Source organism: Zootoca vivipara, chromosome 3, assembly GCF_963506605.1.
Source record: "Zootoca vivipara chromosome 3, rZooViv1.1, whole genome shotgun sequence".
In the NCBI taxonomy this organism is placed as follows: domain Eukaryota; kingdom Metazoa; phylum Chordata; class Lepidosauria; order Squamata; family Lacertidae; genus Zootoca; species Zootoca vivipara.
In genome coordinates, this window is record NC_083278.1 from 45,817,256 (window position 1) to 45,831,968 (window position 14,713).

General features: G+C 40.6%; 1 protein-coding gene across 1 annotated transcript in view; it reads left to right on the plus strand.

Moving 5' to 3' along the window:
* LOC118082226 (glutamate receptor ionotropic, kainate 2) overlaps window positions 1-14,713 on the plus strand; it is a 282,953-nt gene that overhangs the window by 170,136 nt on the left and 98,104 nt on the right. Inside the window, exon 4 of the mRNA XM_035109323.2 lies at window positions 11,218-11,399. Within this exon, the coding sequence (XP_034965214.2) occupies window positions 11,218-11,399 (182 nt within the window). The remainder of the gene's footprint in view (window positions 1-11,217; window positions 11,400-14,713) is intronic.

Sequence of the window (14,713 nt, forward strand, 5' to 3'; positions counted from 1 at the left end):
GCCTGTTTGTGCCTTTGAGTGAAAGCCAAAGGTGGAAAGAAATGATTCCAGAAATGAAGTGCTTTTAAGGTTATGTGCTGGAATAAAACTCCTCCCTCCACAAAAAATATCTGTTATGCTTCAGAGCCTCCCCTTTTAAAGTTTTCTTTGTCTCTCCCTCCTCTTACATAATTAAACAACATCAAAATAAACGAGGGTCATGAGTAGGATGGAAATGTGCAATCAATGAAGGGAACTCTTCAGTGCAATTCTCTATATGTCTACTCAAAAGCAAGTCCCAGTCAGTTCAGTGGAACTTCCTTCTGTTTACCTAGAACCTGAACTCATTGAACTCCATAGGATTTCTGCAAACATGTATAGGATTGCACTGTTAGCTATCAAAACCTCAATTACTTCTTAATTATACACCCTTTCTCCACTTATAAGCCAATGCTTTGTAGCTGTGAGGGTCAGTTTACAAAATACCAGTAACCAAAATCCAATGTATGTACTTGCTTGGAGGAAGGTGACTTCTCAATTAGGAGGTCACAGTTTCTATTGAAATTATTGAAATTGTTGTTGGATATATGCAGAATCTGCTGTTTTACACTCTCTTTTGGCTCCTTAAAGTGTACCTGGGAAAAGTCAGGATGGCTTGAATGAAAAAATACAGTGTGGGCTGCCCCTGGGTATGTGTGTGTTTAAACACAGTTGGATTGAAGTAAGTTCTACTCTTAGCAGATCCACTTAAATTAACACACTAATGCTACATGCCATTTAATTTGGCCCCTACATTGCTTTCATGTAGATTATTCTCTTGCCATGCTATAATGTGAACCATGTGAGATGGAAACATTTACATGGGTATTTTGCTATCTTAGTAGCAGTAGCTTTGTGGAAAATAATTGCACATGCCCTGTGGTGGTTCCTGTTACCATACATCAGTAATCTGATTGTTATTATTTTGAATGGACAGGCAAGTACTAGAGCTTTTACTACACTTAAGTCCATCTGAATTAAATCTTGCAGGCGAAAAGTACAAAAATTCAAGGTGCATGGAACTTTTGATAACCAAGAAGCCAATCCACAGGGCTCTTTAACCTCTAAGTTAACCTCAATCCACAGGACTCTTTAACCTATGGATTTACTTGGTTGGCCCAGCAATTATAGTGCAGCTTTCAGGAAAATAGTAACTTGTAGCCTTCCCTCATCATGGAGCTTCTTTCATAAGATCACTACGCTCAAAATTGATGGGAAAACATATTTCACAGTTACTGCTGCATCTTGAATCAGCCCGGGGCAGTCTAGTTAGAAAGACATGAATTACAATAATAATAATAATAACTCAACACGGCAGAAAGCATCTCTTATGAATCTACAGATGATATTGGCAAAAAGCAATTTATGCTGGTGGAAGCCTAAATATAAATGTTAACGGTATTTTTTTGTTATTTAAAAAAAGGTGTGTGTATGTGTATGACATTTTCATTTCACAAAGAACTCAGACCTTTACATCTCCCAAATGAGTTTGGCATTCAACCGAAGGAACTGTAAAACACACTATTAGTAAATAACACTTTCCAATCCGTTTTGTAGGGTGTGAGGATATTGATTCTGGGTGGTGTCTTGTAGCTTTGTATCCTCTCTGTGCATAATATTTTAATTGACCTATGCAATAACGCCAAGGGCAAACACAATTAGTAATTATGTGCTAGAGCTAATTACTGCATGGTGCCTTCCTTTTAATGGAAAGCTATTGTTTTATTAGTTGAGTATTGTTTAACTGTATTTGTTTCTCAGTGTTAAAAAGCAGAGAAATTTATATTTTAATTATTGTTTTGATGGCTTTAGCGTCCCTGCATTAAGAATCTGTCATGAATGTGAACATTAATTTGACTTGCATTCAAATATTCTGCTTTTTTTATCCCCATAAATCATGTGAAGTTCATTGAGACTCTGATGGAAGGAGAAGCCTGTCTGATTGTTCTGAAAGTAAAGAATGAGAAGCTCATGTAGCTGAATTGTGTCAGGAATTGTCTGTGTGACAACAGAGAATGCACCCCCCCTTTTTAAAGTGAGATCATGGAAAGGGTGTGTTGTTCTGGTTCTGACTGTTGAAGTATAGCATATTTTGTTTCCCCTAAAAAATTATATGGGACTCCATGAAGCCAGAGAAACCGATTTGATAGCAAAAGTCTTTAGCTGGAATATTGCCGGGGGCGGGAGGGGATGATGCTCAGCCTGATAACATAAAGGAAAAAGATCACATGCAACTTAAATAGGGCACTATATTCCTGTTCAAGTGTGTGTGTATCTGTAATGTCACACATTTCTCTAAGTCAGTCTAGTATAACCCAACAGTTAATCTCTTGTAAGGGCAACTGAGACTCACAGGTGAAGTCAAGGCACAAAAGGCAAGGTCAGATCAAACAAGTAAAGTTCAGTTAAAAGTCAGCAAGATCAAGTCACAGCAGGCAAGAGCCGATCAAGACAGGGAAAGTCCATTCAGAGTTTCTTTTAGGCAAAGGTCAAAGAAAAGCAGGAACTTGGGTAGCTCCATTGCACTCTACTAGGCGAAGCTCTGTCCGGCTTTCATAGCTATAGAAATACATTGTCCCAGCAGGAAGCAGAATCCTTTCATAGGCTGACAGGATGTGTAGTGTGGTTGACTCCACCTCCCTAGAGGAGCTGGCTAAGTAGTTAAAGGGAGCTCATCTGATTGCTGACCTCTATCAGGCTTAGGAGATGAAGATACTGCAGAGGACTCAACCACTGAGCTGGAGGATGACTGCAGCAATTTTGTCCTCACTCAGGATGGCTATTACCAAAGTCCGCCCCTAGGGAAAAGAAGCCCACCACGGCCCTTGGGGTAATGGGGTTCTTGCTGGCAGGGAGGGGAGTGTTTTCCCATCCCATTCTACCGACTTGCCTCTGAAGCACTGTTCACCCACATGTATTTTAGGACTGTTCTAAACTGAAGACAAAGCCCACCAAACTATGTATATTATAGTATATATTTTGGAAAGCGGTTTGTCCGTTTGTTTTCTAGATGCTCATGTGCCTAATAATAATAATAATGGTAATAATTTTATTATTTGCACCCCATGTATCTGACTAGATTGCCTCAGCCTCTCAAGATATCATTGCTAAACCTGCTATGAGGGTTCCTGAGATGAGGGTTGGCGCTTTTCATTGACATTCAGGTGCCAGGTGCCATTTTGATTCAAGATGGTGGACTGAAACATCACTTTGATGTGTCTGAGCCTGTTTCTTGACATAGTTTGGGCTGCCTCTTGAGATAGTGTCACCAAATTACACTACCCATTTAAAAAACAACAATATATTTGATTTCTAACAATTCCCAGGCAGTGCCAGAAACTCCCCACTAGTATTAAACAAATCAAATAATTGGTTGCAAATTAATTAAATTTGATCAGTATGCTGTCACGCAGTCCACATTCCAGCTTTTGGTTTTTATCATTCATTTAGAGAATGTGCAATATTCATTTAACTGGGACTATAAATTTAATGTGCAGGTTTGCTGAGACTGAATTATTTTATGTCTTCCTCACTCTTTTTTAATACATAAACTTTGGAAACAGAGATCTCGGGAGATTTTATTTCTTGCAGTCACAGTAACAGATGACTTTGGCCTCTGTCCCTCTCTCTCTCCCTCCCCCTCCTTGTGTAGTCAGCTGTTCTGCACATGGATGCCAACCATTCTGAAGATCACAGTTTCCCCTCCATCAACTTCTGTGCCTGAAAACGTTCTCATTGGGATTCTGCACCATTTTTTGCTGCATAGTGATAAATCCTCATCCTCAACATTTGGCAGTTTAGGGAACAGTTTTCACAGCATACATTTGGTTAACAGCCCTCATATATTTTACTGTCAAAACTGATTTTGCTATAGCATCTCCACAGGCACATGCTCAGTGAGTTTATACATAAAATAATGGATTGGGGGGGGGGCGTGTTAAGCCCTCAGTCCGGTTAAGTAATCATCCAACATATGCATGTGATGTTGCCTGTTTAATGTCCCATTCTTATCGAAAGAAGGAATGAAGGTCTGATTTTAACACTGAAAGGGGTGCATAGTGAAGAGAACAGATTCTCCTCTCTACAGTGGCTTACCTAACCACAGGTATTATCCTCAAGCACTTATCCCCTCATCCGAACTTTCAGACTAGAAATAATTTGGTCTGTCTGGAAACCATCTAAGGGAAAGTGCAGTAGGGATGTGAACCATAGACAATGGGAAGGTTTCGCAACTTGCATACCCCTTTTGCAATTTCAAATCGGATCCCCTCTTCCTTCTTTATGCATTGCTAGGGCAGCTCTGTTTTTCAACACAGAATACTCCTGTCATCGCATATAGAATTATTTTGCATTACAATATGATCTCTGTTATTGAGATTACATGATTGTTGACTCTGCTGCTGCTATTTCTTCTGCTTTGTTCCATTCATCCTGCTTCTTTCAATGCAATATTCCATTTTATTCTGCTCCCTTGCCATCTTTCACCTTGTTGTATTATTTGTTGCCCCCAATACAGTTATTCCCAGACGGGATACCTGATGAATTGGCTTTCATCTTGTGTATGTTTGCTGCTAGGCATGATATTAAGCACAACATTTCTGTGTTGTAGGCTTGCATTTTTATAGCTTCACTCTGTTCTTCCCAGGAGTTATGTGACTATCAATAACCTTGTATGAATTATATATTATATTATATTTGTAACCCACTTTCCTGCTGGCGTAAAAAGTAGCATTCCAAAAAAAAAAGCAAACTCCAAACACAGATCAAATATAATAAAAAGCAATCAAAATGATAGAACTTGACTGATAAAATCACCTGCTCTCTACCTACCTACACACCCTACCCCCACCCCCAGGTCTCCAAAGCAAAATGATTTTAATATTTCCAGAAGGCTGGGAGAATAATGACCAAGTGTGCCTATTATACGAAAGAATTCCAAAGTCTGTGTAAGTGCAAGGGATGACGAGGCCTGCCTCACATTTAAAGTTGGGGTGGGTGAGCAGAGGGAGGAATGATCATTCATAAGAGGACACACAGCTAATACTTCCAGAATGAAAGGCCCAAATCTCCCCATTGCATGAATGTCTGTAGAAACTAGCCTACCATACAAAGGTAAAACTTGCAATCATTGCTCTGCTCACTTCCCACTATGCACTGGTGTGTGGTCTTTGGATGATTGCCCAGAAGGGAATGCAGCCCTCAGGGTGGAAAATGTTCCCCATCCATGCTGGGGAGCTTTTGCCAATCGCTATAGACAAAACCGAGGAAAATGGACCAATGGCTTGACTCTCTACAAGGCACCTTGCTATGTTCTTCGGCTCTCTACCAACTCTGTTCTTCCCTCTCTTCTGTGTCACCTTCTTTCTTGTCCAAGTTTCAACTTTAAAACACATTAGATAACTCCCCACACCCTTGACTTAATTATGTTAGATGCTTCCCATGAGGCTTATTTTTTTTTTAAAAATGAACTTCTTGCAGGCTTTTTACAAATGGAAGATGATAGTCAAATAAAGTCCATAGAGACTTCTCTAAGATTCAACTCATAGTTAATATATGGTAGTCAAGATTTGTGAACATGGTAGCTAAGATTTAAGAATGTTTTGTGTATTGCTTTCTAATGAAAGCCCAGAAAAGATAATTTCTGCTGGCTGATATGTAGGATATGATTAACACCAAATTAGTGTATGGATAATTATAAATCATTGCCCCTTTCCTCTTCCTTTCCATTGACTAGTGCAGTGGTTCCCAACAGGTGGTCCGGGGACCCCCAGGGGTCCGCAAGCTATGCCAGAGGGGTCCGCAGGATGCTATTAGAATAAAAAATATATTAAATATATTTTGTATGATAACAGATTTTTTGTTTTGGCCACTTCCTGCATGAGCAGAGTCTAGCGCAAAACTAGAATTAGATAGAGGCAGTAGTTCTGCTGTATGCCGTTAGGTGGCGCTTTACAAACACTACTGTTTTGCAAAGAGGCAGCGTGCGCATTCTACTAACGCTCACCTCCCCAAGATGCTTTGCGCGCGTCGGCTTCATTTGTGCGCTACTGCGCAGGTACCCTGTCTTCTCCATTCCCCTCCCTCCTCCCTGGCGCGCGCTGCCTCTTTGCAAAACAGTAGTGTTTGTAAACAAAGTGTTGTTTTTCGCGGAAGCTACAGTTCGCGTAGTTAAAAATGGACCGTTGGTTAAAAAGTGGTTCGTTAAAACGACAAAGGCCTACAGATGAAGAGGAAGAAAATGCGTTTGATGTTCAAGCAACTGTAAAAAACGTATAAATATAAAATATAAAAAGACTCTTAATTTGGCTCTCACTTTTTAATTTTAGGATTAGGAATTAATGGGGGTCCTTGTCACAATAGCGGCTCGATGAGGGGTCCTCGAGAAAATTTTGTTGGGAACCCCTGGACTAGTGTACTAATGTAACTAAATATACTAGTAAGATACACTGATTCAGGAAGGGGTTTGTGTCAGAATCCCCTGCTAAAATGAAGAGGGAAACCCTTCATTTTAGCCATGTCTCGAAGTCATTGTGATGTCACTTGACTGACCGGTAGGCAATCTCATGAGACTAATGCTGATAAGGATCTGGCCTGGGGAGCCAAAAGATTTCCCACCCCTGAAGTAAATACCACTGTAGTACCACTGTATTCTGCTCTGGTCAGACCTCACCTGGAGTACTGTGTCCAGTTCTGGGCACCACAGTGAAGGATACTGACAAGCTGGAACGTGTCCAGAAGGGGGCAACCAAAATGGTCAAAGGCCTGGAAACGATGCCTTATGAGGAACGGCTTAGGGAGCTGGGTATGTTTAGCCTGGAGAAGAGAAGGTTAAGGGGTGATACGATAGCCATGTTCAAATATATAAAAGGATGTCATACAGAGGAGGGAGAAAGGTTGTTTTCTGCTGCTCCAGAGAAGCGGACACGAAGCAATGGATTCAAACTACAAGAAAGAAGATTCCACCTAAACATTAGGAAGAACTTCCTGACAGTAAGAGCTGTTCAGCAGTGGAATTTGCTGCCAAGGAGTGTGGGGGAGTCTCCTTCTTTGGAGGTCTTTAAGCAGAGGCTTGACAGGCATATGTCAAGAATGCTTTGATGGTGTTTCCTGCTTGGCAGGGGGTTGGACTGGATGGTCCTTGTGGTCTTTTCCAACTCTATGATTCTATGAAATGGTGGATCCTGAAGTTCTGCTTTTTCTGTGAATGGGGCAGACACAGTGTGACTTTCCCACTGCATCTGGTTTGGCTTTATTGAGTGACAATAACATGTCCAGCTGTTGCTGATTCTTGTACTATCCAAAAATGTTCCATCAATTTCGGAAGTCTAACTATTTTACAGTTGGTCAAAGTTTCCTCTGCTGTAAAGGCATGTGTGTACATTTAGTTATGGACCAGTTTTATGAGATTCAACTGCAAAAACTATGCCTTACCCCCAATATATAAAACAATCCAGTAATCACAGGGGGGGCACATATATCAAGGATGAGGGACCTATGCTTCTCCATGTTGGTTGGGGCTGATGGGATTTGGAGTCCTACAACCACTGGTTGTCTGTCTTTGATGTAACACTTCTACTTAACTGGTGCAGAAATGGCTTTTAGATGAGCAGAAAAATGCAACTTTGTTCGCAGCCCGTTGTTGTGTGTGAAATATTCTTGTACAGCATTAATGAGAATGATAAATAGCTTGACAGGCTGGCCAGGTGGCATGGCTGTGGCATGTAAGGTTGCTGAACAGGAGACCTGGGTATTTGGAGCAAATTTGGGATGCTTGTTTCCCAGGGCTGGCGGAAGTAGAGCATGAAGAGGAGGTGATGTGATTGATCTCTTTAGAAGAAGCTGCCAGCTGGAGTGCTTGCAAACCTCGCCTCCTATTTCTCCTTAAAGTCAAATTGATGGCAGCTTCTGAAAAGAGCTACCATTCACACATTTTTCTAACCATTGAGCTGTAGAGCTGAAAGCCCAGTTACTCCTAAAGAGGAGGAACAGCTTATTTAAAGGGTCAAAAAGAGACACATACATATGGTGAAACAATGCCAGGGAACAGACCCCTGCTCTATGCAGCTGTTCTTTCTAACCTGCTTTTAAAAAATGATTTTGGAGCGGCAATTCATCGTACAAGGGTACATTTTATTTTTCTTAGAGTAATTCTCCCTATCAAATATGCAGCCATTTATTTTCCCTCTGGAATTTAAAATGGTATTTTACAACCTCTTACTTCAGTCTTGTTAAAAGTGCTACTCTAATTTTCGAGGGGATTTCTACCCCAGGGTTTTTAAAGTCTTTGTAGTCAAGCAATCATCTAAATTGATGTTATATTTCTAACAAAAAGCTCTTGCATATGTTGTAACACTTCCAGCTCCTTCCCTCCCCATTTCACAGTCTCTCATTCCCCTAACCTGTTACTGTGGATGAATTATACATTGTTTTTAGGTCTGCGGTTAGAAAAATATATTGTGGTAAAATAATTGAATCTATTACCTGTAGAATTATGGCAGCAATACAAGACAGCATAACTCCCAGCTGTTTGGGAGTGCAGAATGCTGTTGATTGAAGGGACTCTTGGGATTGAGTGAGTTTAATATGTCAGTAGGCAGGGGATTCTACAGATAACAATACCATGTGCTCTGAGTAATATGGGCCTTGAGCAAATGGGAACAATAGGGGTAGAAGAAGCCTCAGGCAGTGCCAGTTAGAACCCCAGAGATTGTGCGGAAAGAGCATGTCTAGGATTTATTGGAAGGCCAGATAACAACAAATGCTCCCTGCTACTTCTGCAGTATCTGTAAGTTCCTCCTATTTTACACACAATATATCTTCTGATTTGTTCTATTACTTCCACTATGCTTAGGATTGTGAATGTTTGTGAAAAGTTATGTGAAACCCTTGGTAGGAATGGGAGGTTCAAATTGAAGAATGTACCCTCCAACATTCCTCTGATGAAAATATTTGATGATGATGATGATGATCGTGATGGTGATATTTGTACCCCACCCATCTGACTGGGCTGCCCCAGCCACGCTGGGCAGATTCCAACATATAAAAAAACATAAGAAAACATTAACATTAAAAACTTCCCTATAGAGGGCTGCCTTCGGATGGCTCGCGGATCAGATAACTCCATATCCACCAACATTTCTCCAATGAAAATAGGGTGTCCTAAGGAAAAGTGGGACATTCCAGGATCAAATCAGAAACTGGGATGGCATCTGTAAATCCAGGACTGTCCCTGGAAAATAGGGACACTTGGAGGGTCTGTGCTCACTTTCCTGAACCACCTCGATCAGTTCATCTTTGTTCAAGTAGAAAAGTGCCCCAGCACTGGCCTACATGGATTTCAGTAGTCAGTAGATTTTATTGTATATCGCCAGTGGTCATGACAATGACTACATGGGTTGCATTAAGCTATAGCTTGAGAGTTCTCTTGATTTATTTTCTTTCTTTCTTTCTTTTAAAAAAGTATATCTGGTTAAGTCTAATTGTTAGCTCTAGGCTCACTGAAGTGTGAAAGCACTTATACTAGGAACTGGACTGAGACCACTTCAAATCCATTGCATTGTAAACTTGCTAAAGTGCTTTCAGATAACAAGGGCTGAATTATTTCACATAACGTTCCTGATTTTCTCTCGCTAGCATTTTGCTCTAAAAACCTGTGAGGTAAAAATAATAATATGTGGAGTATTCCAACTTAGTGTGAAAACCCTTTTCCCTGCTTTTTTATTTTAAAAAAAGGTGTGAGCCCAAAATAGTTTTCAGTGCCCTGGACAATCAAGTTTATTTATTTTTTAAATAGTAAAAGCAAATGGGTGCTAAAATCTGTTAAGAGTGTTGTGGTGAATATATATTTCTTTTTAAAAAACTAAAACCTTTTTCATCTAGTATGATTTTCATCATTTTCAAAAATAGAGACATCTGTACAGAGCAGGGGTCAGCAAACTTTTTCAGCAGGGTCCACTGTCCCTCAGACCTTGTGGGGGGCCAGACCCACAAATAACCCAGAGATGCATTTTAAATAAAAGGACACATTCTACTCATGTTAAAACATGCTGATTCCCAGACTGTCCGTGGGCCAGATTTAGAAGGCGATTGGGCTGGATCTGGCCCCCGGGCCTTAGTTTGCCTACCCATGGTACAGAGTATTATCTGTACAGAATATCAATCCACAGTAGAGTTATACTTTGACCTATAGGCATAGAAACAGTGACATTTCAAATTTAAGAAATTCAAACTTATTTTATAATATATATTATGTTTTTTCACTATGCACATGAACCATAGGCAAAAGCAAATACTTTGAATACAATACTTTGATTTAAGCAATATGGTGTTTGTTTTTGCATGGCCTCATCTTATACTATAGCATTGTTACAATGCATCATATGCTCTCTCTTTTTTTGCTAAGACCTGATTAATCATTCTTCTGCTGTTATGGATCATCATCATCATCATCATCACCACACACACACACACACACACACACACACTCTCTCTCTTCCTATGGCAAGGGGTCCTTCTGACTACTGCAATCTATGTAAAGAGGCTTACCATTTTGATTTCCCATGCAAATGCCTCACCTTCTTGAGAGATGTTGGCATAGAAGCTTTCCACCCAAAAGAGTCAATCTACATGATAAGACCTCTTAATATGTTATGAGACAGGGTTGGCTGAAGTCCCTTCCATGCAGAACTTAATGAATGAATGACTGTAGTGAATGAGGCCACCCCCATGGCTGATTTAGAACACTGGTGCAGATTTTTTGTGTGAATGTCCATGCTGGTCTACAAAACCAAAGCTGCATGTAAAACCAGACAGATTAGTCTCATGGAGTAAATAGTGTGATTACAAACTATTAGTGTAGCACACTGGTATAAGTGAATTAGAGGATTGCTACATATTCTTCAGTAGAAAATACCCTAACTCCCAGATAAGGAAGATTTGTCCATATCTGTGAAGGTAATCCGAACTCAGGCTGCTTACTGTCTATCAATATTAGGAAAGAAGGAGGCAGAGAAGCTGCTTGGAGTTGGGATTTTATTTTTAAACATGAATTTCCATATTCACATGCTAGGAAAAGGAGGAAAATTTGAATGTGTAAAAGCTATTTAAAAGGGGGGGGGAATTCAGCTGCTCTTGCAATATCATATTTTCGCTTCAACAACTTAACCTTGGGTCTCCTTTGTCTCTTTTTCTGCTGAAAAGGTCTCATTCGATTGCAAGAGCTTATTAAGGCTCCATCACGGTACAACCTGCGACTAAAAATCCGCCAGTTACCAGCTGACACAAAGGATGCAAAACCCTTGCTCAAGGAGATGAAAAGAGGCAAGGAATTCCATGTCATCTTTGACTGCAGTCATGAAATGGCAGCAGGCATTTTGAAACAGGTAAATACACCCCTTTCCTACATGCATCACTAAGATAAGGCAGAGACGGTACTGAAGCGAAGGTTTGGGAAACCTGGTTATGATGATGGAACCCAATTAACAGTAACCAGAGTTATTGTCACTGCACATGCAACATTGAATTTGGAATGGTCCGCCTGTGGCCCCTAGTGCCTTCTGCCAGTGATTAGTTCAGACCTCTGGAAAGAGCAATCCATTGTTCCTCCAGCAGCCTGCTGGGTGGGGAGCAGTTGAGAGGGAGTGATAGTGTGTGTGGGTGGTGAGAGAATCCGAAAGACAGCTGGCAAGAAAAAGAGGTGGCAGAAAAGAGGGTAGCCTGTGCCACCTTTGGTTTGGTGCCCTATGTGTCTTTGGCCTCACCTATTGATTAGTTTATGGGGCAGGTTGCCCCAGAGGGAATGTAGTTCTCAATCATTCCAGGGTGTAGTCTGATGGCACATGAAGCCACCACTTTGTTGAAGTCTGAATCTATGCCTGGATAGGAGACCGTGATATAAAGGTGTGATATAAAAGTAGGAAAGCAAAGAAACAAATAGGGAATAATAATAATAATAATAATAATAATAATAATAATAATAATAATTTATTATTTATACCCCGCCCATCTGGCCGGGTTCCCCCAGCCACTCTGGGCGGCTTCCAAAAAAACAGAAATTCTAAAATACAGAAATCCATCAAACATTAAAAGCTTCCCTAAACAGGGCTGCCTTGAGCTGCCTTCTAAAGGTCTGGTAATTGTTCTCTTTGACCTCTAGTGGGAGGGCATTCCACAGGGTGGGTGCCACTACCGAGAAGGCCCTCGGTATATGGTTTCCTGTCCCTGCACTAAACCCATGCCAAAAGCAAACCAGGGGGAAAAGGAAAATATTCATTCCTCAAATGGCTCTTGAATTCCAAACCATAATATGCAGGAAGGGTGCCTCTATATGCTACCAGAAGTATTCTAATCACATGGATTGCTTACTTTAGTTTTGTAGGCTGCTACCCTAGAATAAAACTTCCTGACTTATTTTCACCTCTTCTTCTTCTGACTGTTGTTAAGCAAAGCCTCAATATATCTGAATTGGTGTGGTCAGATTGCTTGCACTCCACAGTTTCATCAGTTTGGATGTGATCAGTGTTTACCAAGAACCTCTCCCCAGTCACATCCTAACAAAAGCAGTACTTGAAAATGTTGGCACCACAGAGAGTTCCAAGTGAAGAGGAGAACATTTCTAGGGGGTCAGAACCTAAAAGCACTGAGAAAGTATTATGGTCTACTCCACACCATGTCATTGGTGAACTGGGTCCCATACTGACTTGCGCACTAGAAGACAGAACTATTTCCACATGGGCTTGAAGTGAGTGACGCTGCTGGAGAAGAGCAATGTAAACCTTAAGCCCTTCATTCAAATTAACAGGACAGATTTATTTGGGCTGGGTCTGAGTCACGTGTCAACCTAAGTCTTGGTGTTTTCTACAAAATAGTTATTCACAAACTCACAAAATGTGCATTACCTTGGTTTTATTATGATATTTCGTTTATTGGACTTAATAGTCTGCTCTAGCGCAGAAGTTCATGTCTTGCAAAGAGGTGGGTGCACCTTGCAAATATGTACACCTTTCCTTTCCTTGAAGCTTTTGTTTGGAGACTGCCATTGTTCAACCACCTGAGCAGTGGAGATGGAAACTAATGAAAACTTACTTTGTCTCCTCTGTCCTGTGGTCTCACTTATGTTCATAAATACAGGTGAGATCTTAACTTTTTAGTCTGTTCATGGGAGGAGAACTGTGCTCACGGAAGGGATCATCTCAGCAGTTCTGCCTCTGTTCACAGATCAAAAAGTTAAGATCAAAACCTTACTTTTGTTGGATTGCAGCCTAAAAGTGCAAGAAAAATTGCTGATGTTGTTTGAATATTCATTCGCTTTAAAACACTTGAGTCCAAAATGTTTACTAGTTTTGTGCTAGCTAAGAACCCAGCAACCTGAACAATAAGTTAGTCCATCAGCCAAGTTGCATTATTTATAATGGACCAATAGGTTGTAGGTGAGCAGCAGCAACTGTGGCTTTTATTAGTTTCTCTGTCAGCAAAAACAGCCCTGTACTATATAAGTATTAGAGCAAAGTGGAAACCTGGCTTTATCACTCCCATCTCCTTTACACAGTAAAAAGATTTTCTTTGCTGAATTATCTCTTTCCCATCTTGCTTATTAATGGCGAGGATTTGTTCTGCCTAATGCTCCAAATATACAAAACCAATTCTCAGGCTACTTCCTTGAGCAGATAAAGAACATTGACTTGAATATATGCAGCCATGGATTTTTTTTTCGTAGGAGTGCACTTTTTGCATATGAATTATTTTGTTAAATATTTCTTTTCTTTCCCTCTTGATACTCGAAACACTCTAGTTCATTTAATAACACAAGTGTCCGTGTCTTTTTATAAATTAGGCTTTGGCACTGATATGCGAAGTGCCCCCCCCACCTTGCCACCCATATTTGTAGTTGATTATGTGTGTAACAGCATGATGAGAGTTTCATATTCTGAATTCATGCTACATATATTTTGCAATGAAGAGCATTGCAGTGCATTCAGCTGGCAAAGGACCGGATGAAGGCAGTTGCATTTTAATACTCCTATTTATTTTCACACATCTTATGCAAGTTGCCTTTAAGACTCAGTGGTGTTGTCTAGAACCAAACCTTGCATTCCCCAAAGCCTCTGCTGTAGAAAAAGAGAAGAACAAACACTGGTTTCTTCGCTGATTTCCTTGAAGCATGAAGTGGTATAGCATAAATGCCTGTTCTGTGTTGCCCCTTCTCATGCTCCAAGGTCTTTGATGTGGGGAGAAAGATGTAAAGTTTCTGCTGCAACTCTGCTCTGGAATCTCAAAGCAAGCAAATTAGCAGCCTTTTCTGACCCCTCCTTCTCCCTTGAAATCTTAAGACGCTTGTGAGCCAGGGGCTAATATGTTTGACCTCTAGCCCACATACCCAAGGCTTCCAATGTGGGTAGGTGAGAACATTACCCTTTCCTTCTGCTGTAGCTTAAGAGCCAGTCTGATGCACTTGAGAATAATAATAATAATAATAATTATTATTATTATTATTATTATTATTATTTATACCCCGCCCATCTGGCCGGGTCCCCCCCGCCACATTAAAATATCACAGATTAAAAACTTCCCTAAACAGGGCTGCCTTTAGGTATTTTCTAAATGTCAGGTAGTTGTTTATCTCTCTGACCTTGATGGGAGGGTGTTCCACAGGGTGGGTGCCACTACCGAGAAGGCCCTCTGCCTGGTTCCCTGTAGC